Below are 20,459 nucleotides of genomic sequence, written 5' to 3'. Positions count from 1 at the left end.
CCTCGGGAGGATGCGAGCAGAAATCCTGTAGTCTGATTTAACAGCACTGTCCATTGAATGGCTCCGTGAACTCTTTCCCGGAGCTATTCAGCATTGCGCTGAATTAAATTGCCCTCCACTGTTTACTGTATTGTACTTTCATAAAGCGAGGAAAATGGCAGAAGTACTTTTAAATTTCGAGAACACCTTTTTTACATGATTATTGTGCATTATTCAAACATTTTTTTTTTTTTTTTGTGCTTGGTACATATTCATAAATCGGAATTCATAAATTTAGTGTTCATTCTAGCTCCAGCGGCAGGCAGGGCGCCGGAGCTAGAGAGCGCACTTCCGTGCGCGTGCCTGAAAAGGGGGTGTGGCCATTGAAAAGGGGGCGTGTCTCTAAGACGCGTACCCTTTTCGTCACACTTGGGGGTGTGCTCGGCACTTAGACACGCCGAGCATGCACCCGGCGTCTATTCTCCGGCGGTGAACGGGTCACCGCACATTTCCCCACCCGCGGATGACTGCACCCGCAGGCTGTGAAGACTGCACCCGCAGGCTGTGAGGGAACGCTATAAATTTCCCTTCAGCTTGCGATCAGTTGATATCTGCTTTCTCATCCTATGGTATTGTTCTTTTTGACAACATTCAGTCTAACCCAGGGCTTGACAAATCCCGGGGGCCAGGTCGCCATGGCGACTATTTTGTTGCCTGGCGACCAGATTTTTCAGGTAGGAAGGTTCCAAGGAAGCAGTTCCCCAGATTTGACTCATCTCGCGAGACTGGTACTGTGACAGCTCCTCAGCGGCCACGGTAACAGGTAATAACAGCTGAGCCGCCGAGGAGGAGACCAAGGACAGGAGCTGACACAGCTAAACGCTGTACTCCGAGTTTTGTATATTAAGTGTCGGGGACAAGGTGTGGGGGCCCCGGGGTTGCCGCCCAGCCTATAATCCTGTGTCTACCCTGCAGAGGTAGAATCTGGATCCAGAGCGGGGGTGATAATGGCGATCGCCCCCAGTACACGCATCCATGAAAACCCCCACACACTTTGAGTGTCAGCTTCCTCAGATGGCACTGCTGACTATCGACAGTGAAGCCGTACAGGCCTGCAGCCAGCATCAGAGTGATGTCTGGCTGGCTGAGCGCTGCATGGGCTGAGTATGTCTCTTCCGTGGCTGGACCCACCTCTCTTTGCGCAGTGAGGATGCAGGGAGGTGGAAACCATCTTGAGCAGCGGAGCAGGCTGGACTGTGTGGGCCGGTTGTGACGGTGATAAATGCAGCCTTATCCTGCCTGTCACTTTTTCTGCAAACTGCTGTAAGTGAGTCATTGTGGAGCATATCATTAAGTGTCTGGGGGGATGGGAGCTCTCAGGGGCATTGAAGGGGCTTGTGTTGTGGGCTATACAAGGTTTCATATATTTTAGTTGGGGCGATGGTCTGGCTCCTAAACTTTTAAGCCGACTCCTAGACTTTAGAAAAATTTGTTGAGCCCTCTTCTAACTCATACACACACTACTGCAAAATGATTGCTGTATTATGCTTTGTAGACTATTGAGTTCTATATTAGGCCAGTGTGTAGGCAAGTTTGTCATAAGGCTTGGGACAGTCTTATGATATGCTAAATGAGCTTTTGGACCGAATTCATTTTCTAGACTGTTATTTAAGCTGTCATCTGTGAAGTTTGTGTTACATTTAGTAACACAACGGGCTGATGCAGCTACTATTCCAGTTTGCTTAGTGTGACTTCATCTAGCACCTGCCCAAAAATGTGATTCTGCCACTTACACCTGCTTTCTCCTGGTTACATAGAATAGGTTTGTTTTAACATAGGGTGACTACAGTAATGGCGTTTTTGCGCAATTGTGAGCACATGTAGACTGAGTTAGACACACAGGCCCGTATTAAATTTAAGGCTGAAAGGCCAGACTTTTTGCCTGCTGGACTTTTCGCCTGTTTTCCAGGCGGAAAAGTATCGCGTGCGTGCCCGATATTCCCCGTATTCCATTTAAAGACGCGAAAACGGGACCCGGCGAAACTTGAATCTGCAAAAAAACTGAAATTTTCGGAAAATCATCCTGGGACCCCCTAAAGATGTCCAGACATGTGGGATCACTATGGGTACCCCCGTTATGCATGCAGAAGGGAAGTCGGGTTTTTAAATAGCCGCGGCAGTTGCATAAAAGTGGCTTTGAAGAAGGTGATGCAGAACAGCATTTAGCAATTTTTTGGGGGAAAAATAACTGTCCATCAAATTTGGGGTACATGAAAATGGATGCAAGCATATTTTTAAGTCCCTAAAATGATTTAAAAAAATTCTTCAAAAATGCACCTGCTGCTACTCTCCGCAATGAAGAAAACACCTGCAGCATACTTCTGAACCCCTCTGGAATCTATTTATGTACTTTAGGATGTGTTCCCACTTTTCTTTTTTTTAACCCCAAAATGTAAAAAATTTTGGGGTGACCCGATTTTTTTTTTTTTTTTAACACATATTTTTTTTTTAGGGGGCATTCCCAAGGGTGCAGGTTTTTTTTTTTTTAAGACTGCACCCCTAAATTCCAATTCTGCACTTTTTTTTTCGCCAGCTACAGGCTGGCAAAATATTATGACCGTTTTTTACATTGAGTTTTCGCACTGTGACCACCCACAGCTATAGCGAGTGGCCAGGTTGATGGTCACGATGGTCGCGACCATCGGGCTTGCAACGGGACCCTTGTTGGTAGGGTCTCGTGGCTGCAAGCCCCAGAGAGCTTTTGGCTCTAACAGAGTCGGAAGCTCTTCCACTGACATGACTGGTGATGTCAGTGGGGCAGCCCCCAAACGGCAAGCGTTCCGTTGAGAACGCCTCCGTTTGGCCGGCCACCACCCCGGCCCGCCCACCAAATGCGGCGAGCTGTCACTCACCATCGACTGCTCGCCCCCTTTGGTGCGAAACCCGGAGCGACTGAGCACCCGTCGCTAGCCAGGTCTCTCGCATGCGCATGACGGAGCCGGCTCCGTCGTGCGCATGCCCACTGGGCAAACATCGACTCGTTTGCGAGCGCTCAGCCCTTGCGACCAGGTCTGAATCAGGCCCTTAATCCATATCTGAGATTTTTCAAGTTCAAGATGGAGTCCCTTCAATCTGTCAGTGCGAGGCTTGAGGAAAACAAATTTCTGGTGTCTTTGGACATAAAAGATGCCTACCTACACATTCCCATCTGTCTGCTTCACCAAGCGTTACTACGTTTCGCAATTCGGGACTCACCCTTCGGCCTATCTTCGGCTCCCAGGGTAATCACCAAGGTAATGGCGGTGATGATGGCTCTCCTTTGGACTCAAGGAGTCGCGATTTGTCCCTTACCTGGATGATCTCTTCCTGAAAGCTCCTTCCAGAAACCAATTATTACAAGACATACTGGTGACTCACAGGCTCCTCATACGACACGGGTGGATCCTGAACTTTCCCAAATCCTATCTACAGCCAACACAGAGGCTTCAATTTCTGGGGATGATTCTGGACACTAAGTCAGAAGGTCTTCCTTCCTTAGGAAAAGGCAACTTTCATTCAGGAGATGGTACGGCTGATCTTACAACATCGATTAGTACTTGTGCATACGACTCCTTGGGAAGATGTTTGTGACCTTTGAAGCCATTCCATACGGCCGCTTCCACTCCAGGCCTTTTCAACTGGACCTAATCTCCCAGTGGTCGGGATCCCATCTATTCCTTCATCAACAAATGTAGCTGGCTCCCAGAACTCTGAATTCCTCTCACCTGTTGGAGGGCAAGAGGTTCGGCCACCAGAGAAGAGATTTCAGAGTGTGGGATTGGATTCTCCTCACCACAGACGCAGGTCTGAAGGGCTGGGGGGACAGTGACTCTGGACTCCACAGGAAGCGAGACTGCCCATAAACATCCTCTAATTATGGGCAGTGTGTTATGCTCTTAAACTAGCGCTTCACCAAGCCGCTGGAGTCCAGTTAGACAACGGCACGGCGGTGGCGTACATAAATTGATAAGGCGGTACCAGAAGTCGAGCAGCAATGGAGTAGGTAAGCCGCATTCTAATCTGGGCTGAGGAATTTGCCATGGCAATATCCACAATTTTTATTCCAGACGTGGACAATTGGGAGGCCGAGTATCTCAGTAGTCAGGACATAAATCCCTGGGAATGAGCGACTATATTTGACGACGTGGCTGTTGAAAGTGCAATCTTAAGTTGAAAGGGGATCCCATCTACTGTGATCCCTACTATTACTTCCAGACACTACCACCGTATCTGGAAGGCTTATGTGATCTGGTGTGAACAGTGAAGATCCCCTCATATAACGTTCAAGGTGTCCAGGCTCCTCCTTTTCCTGCAGGCAGGATTCTCAGCGGGACTCTGTCTTGGATCCCTGAAGGTGCAGGTTTCAGCACTGTCCATTTTCTTCCGGAAGAAACTGGCCTTACTCCTGTTCAAACTTTTTTTGCAGGGGATTATCAGTTTGCAACCACCCTTTGTCCCTCCCACGGCTCCGTGGGATTTGGATCTCGTCCTCTCCTTCTTGCAGTCTTCGCTGTTTGAACCGTTACAGACGGTTGAGTTTAAGTACCTCTCGTGGAAGGTGGTACTTCTAGCCGTGGCTTCGGCCAGGTTATCGTCGGAGCTCGGGACTCTTTTTTCCTGTTGTCCTCTGTGCTTTGTATTCCATGAGGATAGGGCAGAACTCCGTACGCAGATGGCATTCCTTCCTAAAGTGGTCTCTGCGTTCCACATAAACCAGCCTATTATGGTGCCGGTTCTTCCAGAGGACTCGCCAGCTTCCAGATCCCTGGGCATCGTTAGAGTTCTCTGGGAATCTGTTTTCCGTAGAGATGTTGTCCTATACAAGTAGATCCTGTTTGTCTGGTATGATGTCGCTCGTCCTGGTTGGCCGGCTTCTAAGCAGACTATTGCACGCTGGATCCGTCTGACCATCAGACAGGCCTATGTGGCCTCCTCCAAGGAACTTCTGGCTTTCATCACAGCACATTTCATGCGCTCGGTTGGTTCCTCGTGGGCGACAGCCCGCTGGGTTTCCATGACTAAACTTGTAGCGGCCACTTGGTCGGGCCAAAATACCTTTTTGTCCGGTTTTATCGTTTTGAAATGTTCGCGGCCTCTGCCTCATAATATGACCGTGCTGTTTTGCAGGGTTCTCAGCGCACTCCAGCCCGGGATGGGAACTCTGGGACATCCCCACTGTCATGAAACCTCCAATGTCCCCTAGTGGATGAAGGAGAAAACTGGATTTTGGTACTTACCAATAAATCCCCTTTCTCCGAATCCACAGGGAACACTGGACACCCACCTGGCGCGGTTCCTTCCTGCCATGGATGGTTGTCATCCCACGTTATGCCTGGTTTCTTTTCTTTTGTTCTGTTTTTTAGAACTTTTTTACAAATGTTGTGGTGTTTGTCATTCTGTGTACTTGCTTCACCTCCTCCTCTGCAGTTTCTTTCTAGCTCTCTCCTAGGCACAGTTTCCTAAGACTGGCTTGTAGTGAGGTATAGGGGGGGAGGAGCTAGTCACACTTTCTAAATTTAAAGTGCCAGCTCCCAGTTAGCACACATCTTTACCCCCACTGTCATGAAACCTCCAGTGTCCCCTGTGGAATTGGAGAAAGGGATTATCGGTAAGTACCAAAATCCTGTGGTCTACATTTTTTTTCATTAATTGCATCTGCACTTTGCCTTTGCCCGTGTGTGTGTGTGTGTGTGATTTCTGTCAGCTGTATGACCAACCCATAAGTGGCAGTAGTGTTTTCCTCAAACAGAGAAAGGATCTGTGTGGATTCTTTTTATTTATCCTTTTTTTTTTTTTTTAACTCTTATTTATGGCTATAGATGTGAATACTTTTTATATAGCCTGGTCAATTGCAGTTCAGTAAGTAGTCACCTGGGTATCCAAGAGCAATGAAGAAATATTCAATAAATTCCTAAAGACTACGTTCTCTCTATTCAGTGGCATAAGTGTAAGGGCTTGATTCAATTCAACGCGGATTGAATAGCACCAGGAAGGAGCTCCCAGAGCTATTCAATTCAGTGCGCTGGTAAGCCTGACCCCTTCTGTGATGCGAGCAGAAATCTGACAAAACTCCTGGCGCCTCGCTGTTTTCTGCCCTTAGCGCCGCGGAAACAGCATCGCGCCAGGCAGTTTTGTCGGCGAATGCCAGTTCCCGCGACTAAACACCATGTTTAGGGCTCGAACGCCCATTCTCCGATATAATAGCGCACTGAATTGAATAGCTCTGGGAGCTCCTTCCCGGCGCTATTCAATTCGCGTTGAATTGAATCGAGACATAAATATTCAAGCCTAAATTTGAATTGATATTTTAGGGACCAGTAAATAGTCTAAAGATGATGCCCTTTATTATATAGCTATGAGCGTGTTACTACCAAAGTGTATGAAAGATTGGTATGCTTTGTTTAGTAATACTGGTACAACGGGAAAACTCAGTGGATATTCTATTATGCCATCCCCTAGTTTAGGGGTGGGCAATAAGCGGCCCCCCAGCTGTTGCAGAACTACACATCCCAGCATACAATGCCACAGGTTTGCTTTTTAGCCATGCTAAAACTGTTGCAAGGCATGCTGCGATGTGCTGGAGGGCAACTTCTTGCCCACCCCTGCCCATAGTTTCTACTTCTCACCTGCATTAAAGCTATGGATGTTTGAGAAATTAAACAACCTCTTGATGTCTGATGTCACATACTGAAGAACTGTTGGTTACTATGGCCACTGAGCATTGTGGTTTTACAAGTTGTTAAATTGTTTCCTACCTGCCAGAGATCCATGTTGTCCAGTAATAACTGAGTGTATGTGGGGTTCTATTTGTCCTCTATCCCCAATTTGTACACTCTGTTAATGCAGTTTAAGTCCAATCTAACTTTTGTTTATCTAATGTGCTTGGTGTCAATTTGATACAATCTTTTAAGACTAGTACATTGTTTCGTTTTTGTCCTGTTACTGCTTTTATCATTATGGGGGAATTTAATTTGCGTCCACAGCTCCTGTCTAAAGTGACTGGTGAGCAAGTGAATATCGTCCGGCACTTTAGACAGGATCTGCTGGCGCGATTAAACGGTTGAATTTCCCCCTTCAAAATGAGCACATTTCTGAGGTGTATCTGCCATCTAGTGGTCATTCTAAGAAAGATCACTCTATTCTCTTCTCTTGCATGTTTTACAAAAGCATGAGGTTTCTATTGTCCTGTTGCATTTTGTGTTGTCCCTGATTAAAATAAACATGTACGTTTTACTAAGCTAGACAGATATAAGTCCGAGGCTAATGAGTGAGATGAAATCCTTAAATATCCCCAAACTAACCAAGAGTTCAATAATGTGTGTGCGAGTTTTTTTTTTTTTTTTTTTCCTTTCTCTTTTTAATGTATTTCTATTAAAAACATGATCAATGATATATTTTTTTTTTTATAATGGACACTTTCACTTTGAAAATGGCTATTCTCCTCCTGTACCCTTGAAATGCCATCACCTAGCTGGATGGGTATGTAGTCAGATAACTGCTTCCCGACTGTCAAATCCCGGCAAGGTACTAACGACAGGTGTCAAAATCCCGACGCCTGTCATTAGACCTATTCCGGGAGCCCGATTCCCGGCATACCGAACGAAAGTAAGCCAGGTGCAGACAGCCGTGGGGGGGAGGGTTAGGTTTTAAGGCTCCTGTGGGGATTTAGGGTTAGGCACTCCCCTCGGGAGGGTTGGGTTTAGGCTAGGGGAAGGGGGGGGGGGTTAGGGTTAGGCACCCCCCTGGGAGACTTAGGGTTAGGCTGTGGGGAAGAGTGGTAGTTAGGGTTAGGCACCCCCTAAGGGAGGGTTAGGGGGGGAAAATAGGGTTAGTTATACTTACCTAATTAGCGATCGGGATCTTCACCTCTGCCGGTCTTCCGCTATCGGGATTTGAACTGCTGGCCATGCGCTCGGCGGTAATACTTACTACACCCGCTGGATGGCTTCTGGAAGAAGTGATTGTGTCCTAACAGAAGGTTTTGTACTTTAGTCTATAAAATCATTGGAATAACTTTCAGTATTTTGGAAATAGGACTAATTATGGTATCAGTTTGCACAGTGAATGGCTGGGGGACATTGACAAACACCCATTACTAAGGGTTGTGAGGGGCACACTCCTTATGGGGCTTATTGAGATAGTTTAGTCACTGGCAGCAGCATCATGAGTAATGTTTAGTTGATGATCTTTGCTCATTTTTGCATTCCCATAATTTGTGGGAATTTATGCACAGCAGAACCATAAAGTAGTCTTTGGATAGTTGAATAAGCCCTCTGCAGAACTGGTCACTTACAGAGTCTTGCAAGGCACCCACCCCGCCAGTCTGATTCAAATGGTCATAATGGCTGTAGTTTGCGGCTCTGAAGGTTTCGGATACTCCACCAGATAATTGACAGGCTTATCTATTTAGCATACAGAGAAGACAGGAAACAGCAGGTGGAAGGTCTATGGGGGATTTTCAGATTGCGGGTGATTCCAATATACAAAAAAAGGTAAATACAGCAAACTACAATACAATTTTTTTTTTTTTTTTTTTTTTTTCCCCTGCCTATTAACGTTTTTCCTGATGGTAAATATGTATAGTAAGCATGAGCAGTAGGGTGGTGCAACCTCTAACTTTAAAATACTGGTTTCATATAAGTTTACAACACTTTTACATTTATCTGCTGTAAATTAGGTTGTTGTAGTTCGAGTTCATAATATCCCTGTGATCATTGTGCGATTCCATTGCATTGTGTGTACAATTTGTTACATTTTCTGACCATATTACATCTCAGTGACTGCCTTGGGTATCAACTGCAGACTGATAATGTGGTGGTCTGAAAGGGAGTTTACAAAAGTTGGCGCTCGGCTTGTTCAGCATATGTATGCTGCACAATTTGCTTAACTCTGGGTAGCTCTGACAGCCCATAATCTCCCTCTAACACACAATCACAAGGATCACTGTAATCCAGCTGGCAGACTGTGCTTGTGATCAGTCATCTATCTTAGACTAAACAGGACAAAAAGTAAAGTGATCGAATATTAATGCTTTTTTTTTTTTCTTCTACATCTCTCTTTTTTTTTTTTTTCTCAGTGAAATTAAGAGCGAGAAGAGAGTTCCTTCCCCAGATGTCATTGTTTTATCTGATAACGAGCCTTCCAGTCCACGGATGAATGGTTTAAGCAGGCCAACAAAGGAGCCGAATTCTGAAACTTTTTTGGTGAGTACACAGCCTTTTTCTTTTCTCCTAGAATGCCTCCCCACTTGTGATTCTATTGTGCGTTCATTTTTTATTTTTATTTCTTTTATTAGCAATTTTCTATTCAAGAGTTGTCCATCTTGATTAGCAGGATGTTTATGTATTAACACATTTTTGCTTGTGAGTTGGATTTCTGTAAAAATAAATTTAAGATTCAAATGAAAAAAGGAATATAAAAAATAATTATGTAATTTTTTTCAATATTGTGGTTATGTTCCATAGGAACTGCATATGGTTGAGTGCCATGGATTGAAGCCAATTGTGTGTGTTAGATATCTATCTTTTTGTCTAAAGCCTTAGCAAAACTTTGGAGCGACCTCAGGTTTTACATCATTTGGTATTTTGCTTTAGTTTGGTAGTCTCATACACACATTCAGTTCTCTTCTCTTGAGGCCTTTTTTATTTGCAATAAAATATACTTTTAGTCAACTACTTTGGCTTTTAGATTACTCATCATGCCTGCACCTGTAAATGTTCCTGCCTCATTGGTTTTGTTTTCATGTTTCATTCTCCACAGCTAATGCAGAAAAGCAGCCCTGAAGAGAGAGAGCGAATGATCAAGCAGCTGAAGGAGGAGTTACGGTTAGAAGAAGCTAAACTGGTGCTACTTAAAAAGCTCCGCCAGAGTCAGATCCAGAAGGAAACTGCCCCACAGAAGGTAAGTGGAGACTATGTATGTTTTTCCAGTGTTTTGTACAGCACAGCAAGTTTGACTTGAAAAATAAAATTCTCTATGTAGCAGTAGTTATATAGCACTAATATATTATGTAGCTGTTGTGGGCATCCTAATACAAATAACTAACATATAATGATATGAAACAGAAGGTGAAGATGGCCCTTACACAATGAGCTTGCAATCTAAGAGGTGTGGAGAACATTAAAGTAAAATAACAATTGTAGCTGCTGGCGGGTAAGTGTGTATGAAGCTACAGTATGGCAGGAGCACAATCAACAACAAGTAATAAAGCAGCAATTGGTGGCTGGCATTGTTGTACAGTACCATTGGGATAAGGAAAGACTGAAGTGTAGGCATGAAAATTAACTGGCCTGACATATCTCAAGACAGTCATGCTGACCACTGTGTCTTTCATTCCCAATTTATCACAACTGAACCTCTATCCTTTTGTGGCTCTGCAAAAATGCTTTTAGATCTTGTACTGGCTGAGTATTCCTGTGGTCATTTGCCAGCTGTGAGAACCTATGTGCTTGGTGTAGGGCACTTGTTCCCCATAGTTGCAGTAATTAAGATTTCGGCTGTTTTATTTTAGTCTTATAATTGTAATATTTTGACTATAAAAAGTAAGTCCTTTTACTTGCTTGCAGGTAACGTCACGTATCTCTGGCACGGTTATCCCTCCTCCTTTGGTACGAGGTGGGCAACAGACGCCGGCCAAGCAATCAACACAAATAGTTATGCCACCTCTTGTGAGAGGAGCACAGGTGAGCATTGAGTATGTTGTTCATGATCTGTTTTTTTAGCCATGCTTTACAGCTGTTGCTATGTGAACATTGCACAAATTGCTATTCTCTGCTAGCTAGTAATATAACTACACTTACATATGGATAAAGATTTGCTAGGTGGGTCATATTTTGCAAAACCAACACACCTAGTAATCCATTCTGTTCACCTTATGGTACATGCACACGGTCAGATGTAGCAGGACGATATAAACGATATCGTTAGATCGTTTTATATCGTCCATTTTTTAGCCCCTTCCATCCCCCAAACGACGGACGATGCGTGGGCACGGATGGTCGATAACGACCATCACCCGTGCACGCAGTCCAACCTGGTCGATATCGACCAGGTTACTTTAGGGACCCGTGAACGTTGATCGTGGGTCGTTTAGTCGTTTGGGGGTTGGTGCTGTGCTGGATGTTCGATAACTATCATCCAGCACATGAAGGACTATCGGACAACGATATCTTTATTGTCTGAGTATACTTTTTAATGTTGCAAAAATATCAGAAAATTAATCTCATGCTTCATTCTAGTCTGGAGTTTTAATCTTGGATAATGTTCACTACGTCGCAAAGGCGTAATCACTTTGAATTGCTACCTTTCCGATTAGACCAGTAAGGTGTTAGATTGTTTTTTCTATTTCTGCTGCTGCTCCTTTTCACAGTTTCTTCTCGCTTCTCTCCCACTACCTCTTCCTTGTCCCTCCCTCCCACCATCAGCCCATTTCTGTCTCTCCTCAACAGATGCACAACATCAGGCAGCATCCAAGCACTGGTCCGCCTCCTTTACTTCTAGCACCTCGTGCCTCTGTGCCCAGTGTGCAGATGCAAGGTCAAAGGATCATCCAGCAGGGTCTGATACGTGTGGCCAATGTGGCAAACACAAGTTTGCTGGTCAACATACCACAGGTTGGGGCAAGATTGATTTATTTTCTTCTGCAACGTTTAAGTGTGTGTGTGCTACGATCCCAATTTTTTAAAGAAAAACTTACCTTAGGTTTTTGTGTCTCTACATTTACATGTTTCTTTAATATGCTTTAGCTTTTATAAGAGTATAAAACTTTGGTGCAATGTTACGGTTTCATGCCTGCATTTAATCTGTGCAATATTGGACTTGTTCTCAGTGGTTTGGCCCTTTTTTTTTTTTTCTTCCATATGCTGCAAAAAGATAAGTGTGATGTATATGCACATAAAAAACTAAACAAGCCTAACTGAGTAGAACAAGAGATGCTGTTAGGTGAGACCAGGCAGCTGTATAAGGTTGGGAACTCTTTTTAAAAGATTAAAGATGCACAGTAAAGGCCATATCAATGTGTGTAAATAAACAGAACTATAACTAGGTTATTGGCTGTTTTAAAAGTCCTAGATTTGTACGAACACTGTTCCCTTCATGCTTTAAAGTAGTGCTGTTAGCTGCATATTGTGTCAGCGCAGTGTGCACCATTTCCGCCTTCTAAAACATTGTACATTATAGACAAGCACATGAACATTATCGCATGTTGCAGTAACAAAAATGAGTTGGTTGTGAGATCCCAACTTGATCAAGGTATAAACGCATTTTTTTCTTAAATTACTCGTAGCTTTTTTTTGTAAATCTTTTTTAACATTTGAATCCTTGACCTTGAAATCATTTGATATATCGAATTCAAGCTTGGCAGGTTCTAAACTAAGCTCTATGGCAAAACTTTCTTTGCATGTTCAAACTCTTTTATATAAATCAAAAACTACATTAGAGCATTAAATATATTTATTTGCAAACATATATAGTATATGTTTGTATAGGAAAGAAAGTGGCAAGGTTATTTGTATTGGTTCACGTGACATGGAATGACCACAGTAACTTCACTATGTACCAGTACTTTATGAAAGTTAAGCGTAATTAAAATATTCAGGCAGGGCTCCTAATAAATTGATTGGTGGCTACTGCCATTTAATAATTTTGTGACCGGTCGCGTTTGTTTTGTGCACAAGTTCATGCTTCCTGTGAATACATGTTATGAATTGCATATCATGTAGGACATATTTTCCCAATCTCATGACTTCATAATAATACCTTGTACCTGTTCTAGGCATCACCAACTTCTTTGAAGAGTTCAGCTGGAACAACAGGCAGTGCCACCAGCATCTCATCAAGCACTAATGCTAATGAGTCCCCTGCTAGCCGACAAGCTGCTGCAAAGCTTGCCCTACGCAAGCAGTTGGAGAAGACCTTGCTGGAGATACCTCCCCCCAAACCACCTGCCCCTGAGCTCAACTTCCTTCCGAGTGCAGCCAATAATGAGTTCATCTATCTTGTGGGACTAGAGGAGGTTGTCCAGAACTTGCTGGAGACGCAAGGTGAGCATAATTGTGTAGATGAGGATTACATGATTTAGGCACAAACCATTGCTTTATCTTTTGTGAATTATGTTAATACATTTTTAGCTGAGATATCTGACCAATCATGATGTTTCCAAACTCCACCATTACAGTCTGTGTTTTAAGCATATTCATGCTTGAGCACAGATGACTTAACCACTTAACTGACAAATTTATTTTTCCAGAAACCGCTCCGAAATTGTTTTTTTTTTTTTTTTTATGATTGAATTAGGACACAGGTTCTCAAACTCTGTCCTCAGGACCCCAAACAATGCATGTTTTCCAGGTCACCTCACAGAATCACAAGTGGAATAATTAGCTGCACCTGTGGATCTGTTAAAATGTGTTTAATGATTAATGAATACACCTGTGCACCTGCTGGGTGACCTGGAAACCGTAACCTGTGAGGACCGAGTTTGAGAACCACGGAATTGGGTCAAGGACATCTTTTTAAAACTTATACCATGTTAAAAAAAATAAAAATAAAATCGTGTAGGATACCATAAAAATAGCAATTTTGATGGTATACTGTAATGATGGCTAATGACAGTTGTACCATCGATGGTCAATAGGGCAACCACCGATAAAAAAGTAATTGATTATTTGAGACCGCAGCCACCGATGTTTCCTTAACATCAGTTGGGGGCTGCCATCCCAAATATATGTGTGTGTATGTGTATATATATTAAAAAAATTCTGTGTCCTGGGGATTTCTTTCTTAGTTTATGGACCCAGTGTGCCGTCCAGTGCTCCACGATCACTGTGGCCAGCAGTGATCGGGCACAAGGGAGGAGGAGTTGGCGATAGCTGTCTGCGACTCAGCAGCCGAACGGAGGAGGTGCTGGCGGGTGGACACTGTAGCAGCTGCAGCCGGCTTCCAGGAGTTGTGGCTGCTGCTTTACTTGTAGGTGCCGGCGAGAACATTCTGGCTTCCTGATCACTGCTAGCCACAGTGATTGGGACACCACAGCAGCTGCTTATATGGAGGTCACAGCTGCCATAGCTGCTGCGCTGGGAGGGGGGTGACGCCGCTAGGGCCCGATCACTGTGCAGAGCAGTGATCGGGACACGGGGAGCCGCGGGTGCAGAGGGACCTGGAGGTCCCTCTGATATAGGCACCTGCGGGAAGAGTAGCTTCCGTTTCTGACTGGTCGCATCAGATGCAACCATGTCAGGGAAAGCCCAGCCTGGTGCTGCCGCATCTGATGTGACCGTGCCAGACAAGTGGTTAATTTAGTTTAGTAGATTTGTTTATCTATCTGGACTCCAGCATATGGATATTCTTAAAACCTGGACTGTAAATACAGAGGTTCCCAAACTCCGCCGTTGAAGTATTTAGTGCTCTTTCTCAAAGCCTATGAAATATGTTGTGGTGATGAAAGTATGGAAACTAATGTACACACCCATAAATTTGCTTATAAATATTAATGTTACATTGTGAAGCAGCAGACAATCCAGTTCTTTGGGAATATTAACTTAGTGTTAATGAATGTCTTTCCAAAGCTATTTAAAAGCCTGGGCAATTGCTGTGCTTTAACTAGTGGTGTTTTTTTTTCATGTCTATACAAGCCCTAGCCCAGTATTCAGCATCACAAGTTTCTCATTATTGAAGACCAAACAAATGCGTTGGAAGGGTAATTATTGTTATGCAACATTCAACCTACAGGTAAAACTCTGCCGCCATCCTCTTCTCATGAGCCTTATAGTTGTGCCCAATGCAAGACTGATTTCACCAGCCGCTGGAGGCAGGAGAAGAATGGGACCATCATGTGTGATGTGTGCATGACCTCTAACCAGAAGAAGTCTCTGAAAGCCGAGCACACTAACCGACTGAAAGCCGCCTTTGTCAAAGCTCTGCAGCAGGAGCAGGAAATTGAGCAGAGGATACTACAGCAAAGCTCTTCCCCTGCCCAAATTAAGGCAGAGCATCCTGTGCAGCACCATTCTCTGAAACAGGTGAGTTGCTAGCTCTTGAGGATATGGGTTGTCAGATATCCTAGTACAACACTGCAATTCATATACATAATTTTGGCTCACAGTTTTGATACCCATGTAAACTGTAGAAGTGGGGTGAAGATGTAAGGAAGCATTTCAATGTGTAGTCTGATGTATATGCAAAAATGATGTAGAGAAGTTTAACAATTTTTCTAACTTTTTTTTCCATGAGAAGAGCCCCACACCAATATCCCGCGGATTGTCGGGGACCACGCGAGGCGTTCTGCATACGTTTCCACCTTCGACCAAGCTGCCCAGTGCAGCCACTATTGTCAATAGATCCATAAAACCCGGAGAGCGTCCTTTGAACAAAATTAATCTGACACCTGGAAACTGGAAGAAGACCCCAATTAATGCAGGTGAGTGCAGTGAGATGCCTCTTTTGTGACAATAGTGCCCCAGTATTGTATAAGAGAGATTAACTTTGGAAAGAGCAACGTTTCCATTATAGATATGACCACCAGATTCACTCTTAATTTATAAATGTATGTAGCCTGCAAGGCTAGGAGTTGGTGAGGATCTTACCACCTACATAACATAGACTTAATTTAAATAAAAAGAACTCTAAAATGTCTCTCCTTATTTGTGACTAGTACAAGGAAATTAATGCTATATGTCATTGTTGTAGTTATCATTCTGGCAGCCTATGCGCTATGTCTGCTATACTTTTTCATAGTTTTAGCCTTAAAACCCAATGACGTCATGCTTATGTCATCCTCATCCCTTGTCAGTTGTCCACACAACAGAGCTGTAGTTTTGTGAAAGGACATTTAACACTTCAGTATCATTGACTGGAGAGAATGGGATTATGGAGAAGGGGAACTATAGCCTTTATGCAACATTATGTTTGAGTTCTCTTTAAGGTTTATAGTGTGACTTTATGGTTTCATATTTGAAATGGAAAGTTTTTTTGTCTATAGATTTGCATCTTACCTAGCTCCTTAAAGATCCTGCCAGCTCCTAAATGCTGTTTTGTCTACCCCTTATAAAAATAGTTCTTAATGGAACTGTTTCCAAGTGGGTGGGGAACATACCAGATACTACAGCTAGGTTAAGCTACCTCTTCAATGTAATAAGGTGGTGGTTTGGTTTGTGTGTTTTTGTTTTTTTTCTTATGGTGAATTGCAGTATTTAATTGCATCAAATCGGTATAATTGTGTTCTATAGGGCAAACTGCTAGTCAAAGAGTCATAGCGACACAACAATCAAGGAAACAATCAGTGGAGATGCACAGGGGTAAGCAAAATGGGTAACTTTGTTGCTGCAACACAGTTCCCTGAACATATCTTGCAGCATTTAAGTATTTTGTAGACAGTGGTTGTAAAATTGTATAGCCAAAAACTGGTATAATCTGTGATCCAACGGTTACTAATTCAACATTCTTGTTTCTTTTGGGAATGGGAATCCTGAAAGCTTGCTTATACACTGTTGACCTCTTACAATTTTGTGTTCTAGCCTGTATGGTAATGGTATGAATGGGTAACCTCCGCAGAACTTTAGGTTGTCACTGCATAGTACTACAGAGTTGCAAAATTGAATTGAGTGAAGATTTGTGTATTTAAGTAATTGACAGCTGTTTCTGTATTTGTTAAGGGGAGAAACCTAAAGGTATGTGTTAGAGCATTTTGCCCAATGTAAATGTGTGGTGGGTTTATTTTGTTTTCTGTTTTTCGTTTTTTTTATAGATTTAATTAACCTTTTTAACAAATATTAAAATGTTAACCCAAGTAAGAGCAGATGAGTTATGTACAGCATGCCAAAAGAGGATTGATACTGCGTAGTTTGTCCTAACAGAAATCAAGGCTAGTGAAGCTATTTGGATATTTTTACATATGCACAATTGGAAGTGGCATTAAAGGCAATATTTTTTATGAAAATTAAGTTGCTCCTGTTGCTTAAAGAGATGTTAATATGTAGCTTGCATCTTTCAGATTTTGGTTATATTATGCTAACAACAATAATTAGAATTGTAAGTCTTTTACGTTTTACGCATTCTAATTAGTTTGAGGAAAGAGACTCCATAAAATTGTAATAGACATAAAATAATGTTAAAATGGTGATAAATTGGCTATAGGTTCTATTAAAATGTTCATTCCTATCCAGGCTAGCTCTGCAAACCTAATATCGCATTAATATGAATATTCTGGTTTCACATTGCTCATGCAGGGTGATTCAGTTGTTGCGCACCCTATAGCGCAGCGTTTTTCAACCACTCTGCTGTGGCACACTAGTGTGCCGCGAGCGGTTGTCAAGTGTGCCGTGGTGGTCAGCTCAGGGCACTTATACTGTAGTGTGTTTGTTTTTATTCCTGTAGAGGCCAATGTAGTGTGTTTTATTCCTGTGGAGGTCATAATGTGTGTGTATATTTTTATGTGGGAGGCAATGTGTGTTTTCATTGGTCATGCACACCACATCGTCGGACGGTGTGCCTTGGCAATTTTTTAAATCTTCTGTAGTGTGCTTTGAGTTGAAAAGCACTGCTATAGCATCTTATCCCCCTTCTAAAAAGATTAGACGATATTCAGTTTTATTTTTTCCACCTGTCGTGCACAAATGGACGGGGTTTAGCTGCGTAAAAGGGCTAAACATGTCTAAGGGAGGGGGTGGTAGTGGCGCTTTATAATCCTGTTTTATTACTAAGCTTTATTTAACAGCGTTTTGATAAACTCTGGCTAGTTTTAGGAAACGGTGTGACATGTTGCTCTGTAATGCAGGTTTAAATTTGTGCAAATATTGATTTCCAACACTAAAAAAAATTTTCTTCTTTCCAGGAGGGACATTAACCTTTGTGAATCCTGGCCTCACTGTGCATAAATCTGCATCTGTGGACCGCCAACGGGAATACCTTCTAGATATGATTCCTTCTCGCTCAATCACCCAATCCTCTACGTGGAAATAATTAATTAATCCTCCAACAGTGACAGAAATAAAGACAAATACAAAGTTAGAGAATATCAAAAAAAGCAAGAAAGGACTGTTTTCCCGCATTGTCCTTTCCCTCCCATCATGTGTGGAAGAGTGATCCTCTCCCAACACGTTTTCGCACGGGAAGCTTGGTAGCAACCTGCAAATGAGGTGTTGGGTGTGTTTTTTGTCCAGAAAGAGGAGCTCTAAGGAAAGTGCAACTTGATATATATTTTTTTTTTTTGGAGGGGGGGGAAGTGGGGGGGGTCTCTTCAGATCTTGGGCTAGACTGGCAGATGACATGAATCCTCATACTACCCTTTGCCACGCTCCAACTGCATACTTCTTTCTGCCTTCAGGTCTAATTTAACTTAAAACAATAGTAATTTCCCTGTTCCGACTCTTACAGAGGCATCACCGAATTCACCACCGTGGAATTTGAAGATGTAACTGGATTATTATATATAATTTTTTTTTATTTGTTAAAAGAGGAGGGAGCGGATTGTTTTTTTCGCATGGTTGAATTTATCAGGTCCATTTCTGATTCTGGAGCAGAACATATCCAGTCAGAACAAAATCATTTGTTAAATGCAACAAATATAGTTATATTTAAATAGATCTATGACAAAATAAAAGTTTATGCCCACAAGTTCCCTGCTGTGGGTGGTCCATTCACGTGGATTTATTATCTGACTAAGGCTTTTTCTGTACAGCCTTTTACTATCTAACCCAGTTTGCTTTGTTTTCACTGGACACGAGCTTCTGAAGGGTTAAAGGACATGGAAGCTAAGGTGAGGTTTGTTTATACCTCCTGTTTAGGTAAAATGCTGCATTATTCAAGCTTTTTGGTTTTCAGGCTGTTTCAATGGCTTCCCTTAGACCACTCTGACTGCAAAAAATTGTTGCAACAATAAAAAGGAAAGCTAAGTGGAGGACGGTCTTGCACTTCATCTATCCACTGCACCCTTATCAACTGATTACCCTTATTTTCAGTGTAAATCATGCTTCTTTCTAAGGCCATTTGAAGCATCGGATTGCCAGGAAAAATAGTTTAAATCCTTATGTTCTACAGGGGAGAAAAAATGTTCATTTTACCCAATTTCTGTTTTGTGGACAAAAATGTTAAGTTACTTTTTTGATATATACAGTTGCCTAGGGATTAGTTCTTTTGTGGGGTTTTTTGTTTTGTTTTTTTAGTCTGTTTTTTGTTTTGTATTCGTCCTGTGGGTGGGAAGGGAGAATTATTTCTCTGTACAGAATGAAAAACCCTAGAATTTAAACTTGACTTTTTGTGTGTATGATAAATTAGCCGGATGAGAGAATATTATATATATATATATATATATTTTTTTTTCCATTCCAAAATGGAGGGCTGTTTTCAGGGGAAGGCTTAATTTTATTTCCTTTTCCTCTGACTGAAAACAGACATTGTCTTCATTTAATTTTCCCAAAGAACCCTCAGTTTTCCCATGTTTAGCAATAAGGCACTCAGGTGTTGAAGCTTATTCAGGCAATATTCTGTAATTCACATGACCTACAATTTCTGGGTACCTTATTACTGTGCCCCAAACCCCACCGTATGTACTTGTCACTAAACTTTTTTTGTTTTTCCTTGTCTGTACTGATATTTATGCCTTCTGCTGTACCATTGTCTTTTAGTGATACATGACATTTTTTGATCACGGATACTACAATGCCTGTGATCATAATCCTATTTCGTTCTTCATGTTCCAGCATGGCTACCATCTCCTCTACTCTATCAAGAACACACCTTACAAGAATGTTTTTTGTTTTTGTCTTCAAAAATTTTTTTTTAAAATGCTGTAATCTTAATTTTAGGGGTGCAAATATTTTGACTCTGGGGGATAAGAATAGTGTGTGTGCGTGCGTGTCTGCCAGAATGCATGTGAATCGGGGGTGCCCCATCACTGATAGAGAACTAGCTGTTTCTATTTAATCACACTGGCCAGAACCGCAATTCTGAATAATATTAATAAATAACTAAGCCAACTATTTTTGTGGGGTTTTTTATTTTTATAATTTAATATTTTTATTTTGTTTTGTCAGATAGCAACCTATAGTGACTTTGTTTAACTAACAAACTGATACTTTCTATTGTTGAGTGAGTTAAAGTAATACAGCAATAGATGCTTGATTTGAAAACAAGGTCATTATGCATATGTGATTTTTAATGTTCACTTTCTACATTTCATCATCATTATTCAATGCTTGCAAGTAGAGCACCTGACTGACTGCCAACACCCAAGTGCCAGTGCGCCTAGACTATTGATGCCACTTGTTTCTGTAGTGTTTTTAAAATACAAATCCTCACAATTGTACCTGCACAAGTTTGTCTTCATTTTCAATTCCAATTTATAATATCACGTTGTTGTTTCTCTGTACACAGCAACTTGTGCCAGAAGTTGTTTTTCTGCTGGAATCTTGTAAAGTGGATGTGCCAGTTTCGATATGAATGTTTAA

The 20,459-nt window shown here is 42.3% G+C and overlaps 1 protein-coding gene across 3 annotated transcripts in view; it reads left to right on the top strand.

Annotated features, from left to right (window-relative positions):
- Window positions 1-19,989, top strand: part of GATAD2A (GATA zinc finger domain containing 2A) — a 105,232-nt gene extending 85,243 nt beyond the window's left edge. For 2 of the 3 annotated variants that reach the window (XM_088478418.1, XM_088478416.1), the window contains exons 3-11: window positions 9,095-9,221; window positions 9,778-9,918; window positions 10,584-10,700; window positions 11,442-11,630; window positions 12,791-13,058; window positions 14,746-15,035; window positions 15,250-15,433; window positions 16,242-16,310; window positions 17,846-19,989. In XM_088478418.1, the coding sequence (XP_088334544.1) occupies window positions 9,095-9,221; window positions 9,778-9,918; window positions 10,584-10,700; window positions 11,442-11,630; window positions 12,791-13,058; window positions 14,746-15,035; window positions 15,250-15,433; window positions 16,242-16,310; window positions 17,846-17,973 (1,513 nt within the window). In that variant the 3' untranslated portion in view covers window positions 17,974-19,989. The remainder of the gene's footprint in view (window positions 1-9,094; window positions 9,222-9,777; window positions 9,919-10,583; window positions 10,701-11,441; window positions 11,631-12,790; window positions 13,059-14,745; window positions 15,036-15,249; window positions 15,434-16,241; window positions 16,311-17,845) is intronic. The other variant, XM_088478417.1, reaches the window with a different exon arrangement.
- Window positions 19,990-20,459: the final 470 nt, after the last annotated feature.

This window comes from Taudactylus pleione, unplaced genomic scaffold (assembly GCF_031769625.1).
Source record: "Taudactylus pleione unplaced genomic scaffold, aTauple2 ptg000214l, whole genome shotgun sequence".
Taxonomy (NCBI): domain Eukaryota; kingdom Metazoa; phylum Chordata; class Amphibia; order Anura; family Myobatrachidae; genus Taudactylus; species Taudactylus pleione.
The sequence above is the reverse complement of the archived record's forward strand: the minus strand, read 5'-3'. Positions and strand labels throughout refer to the sequence as shown.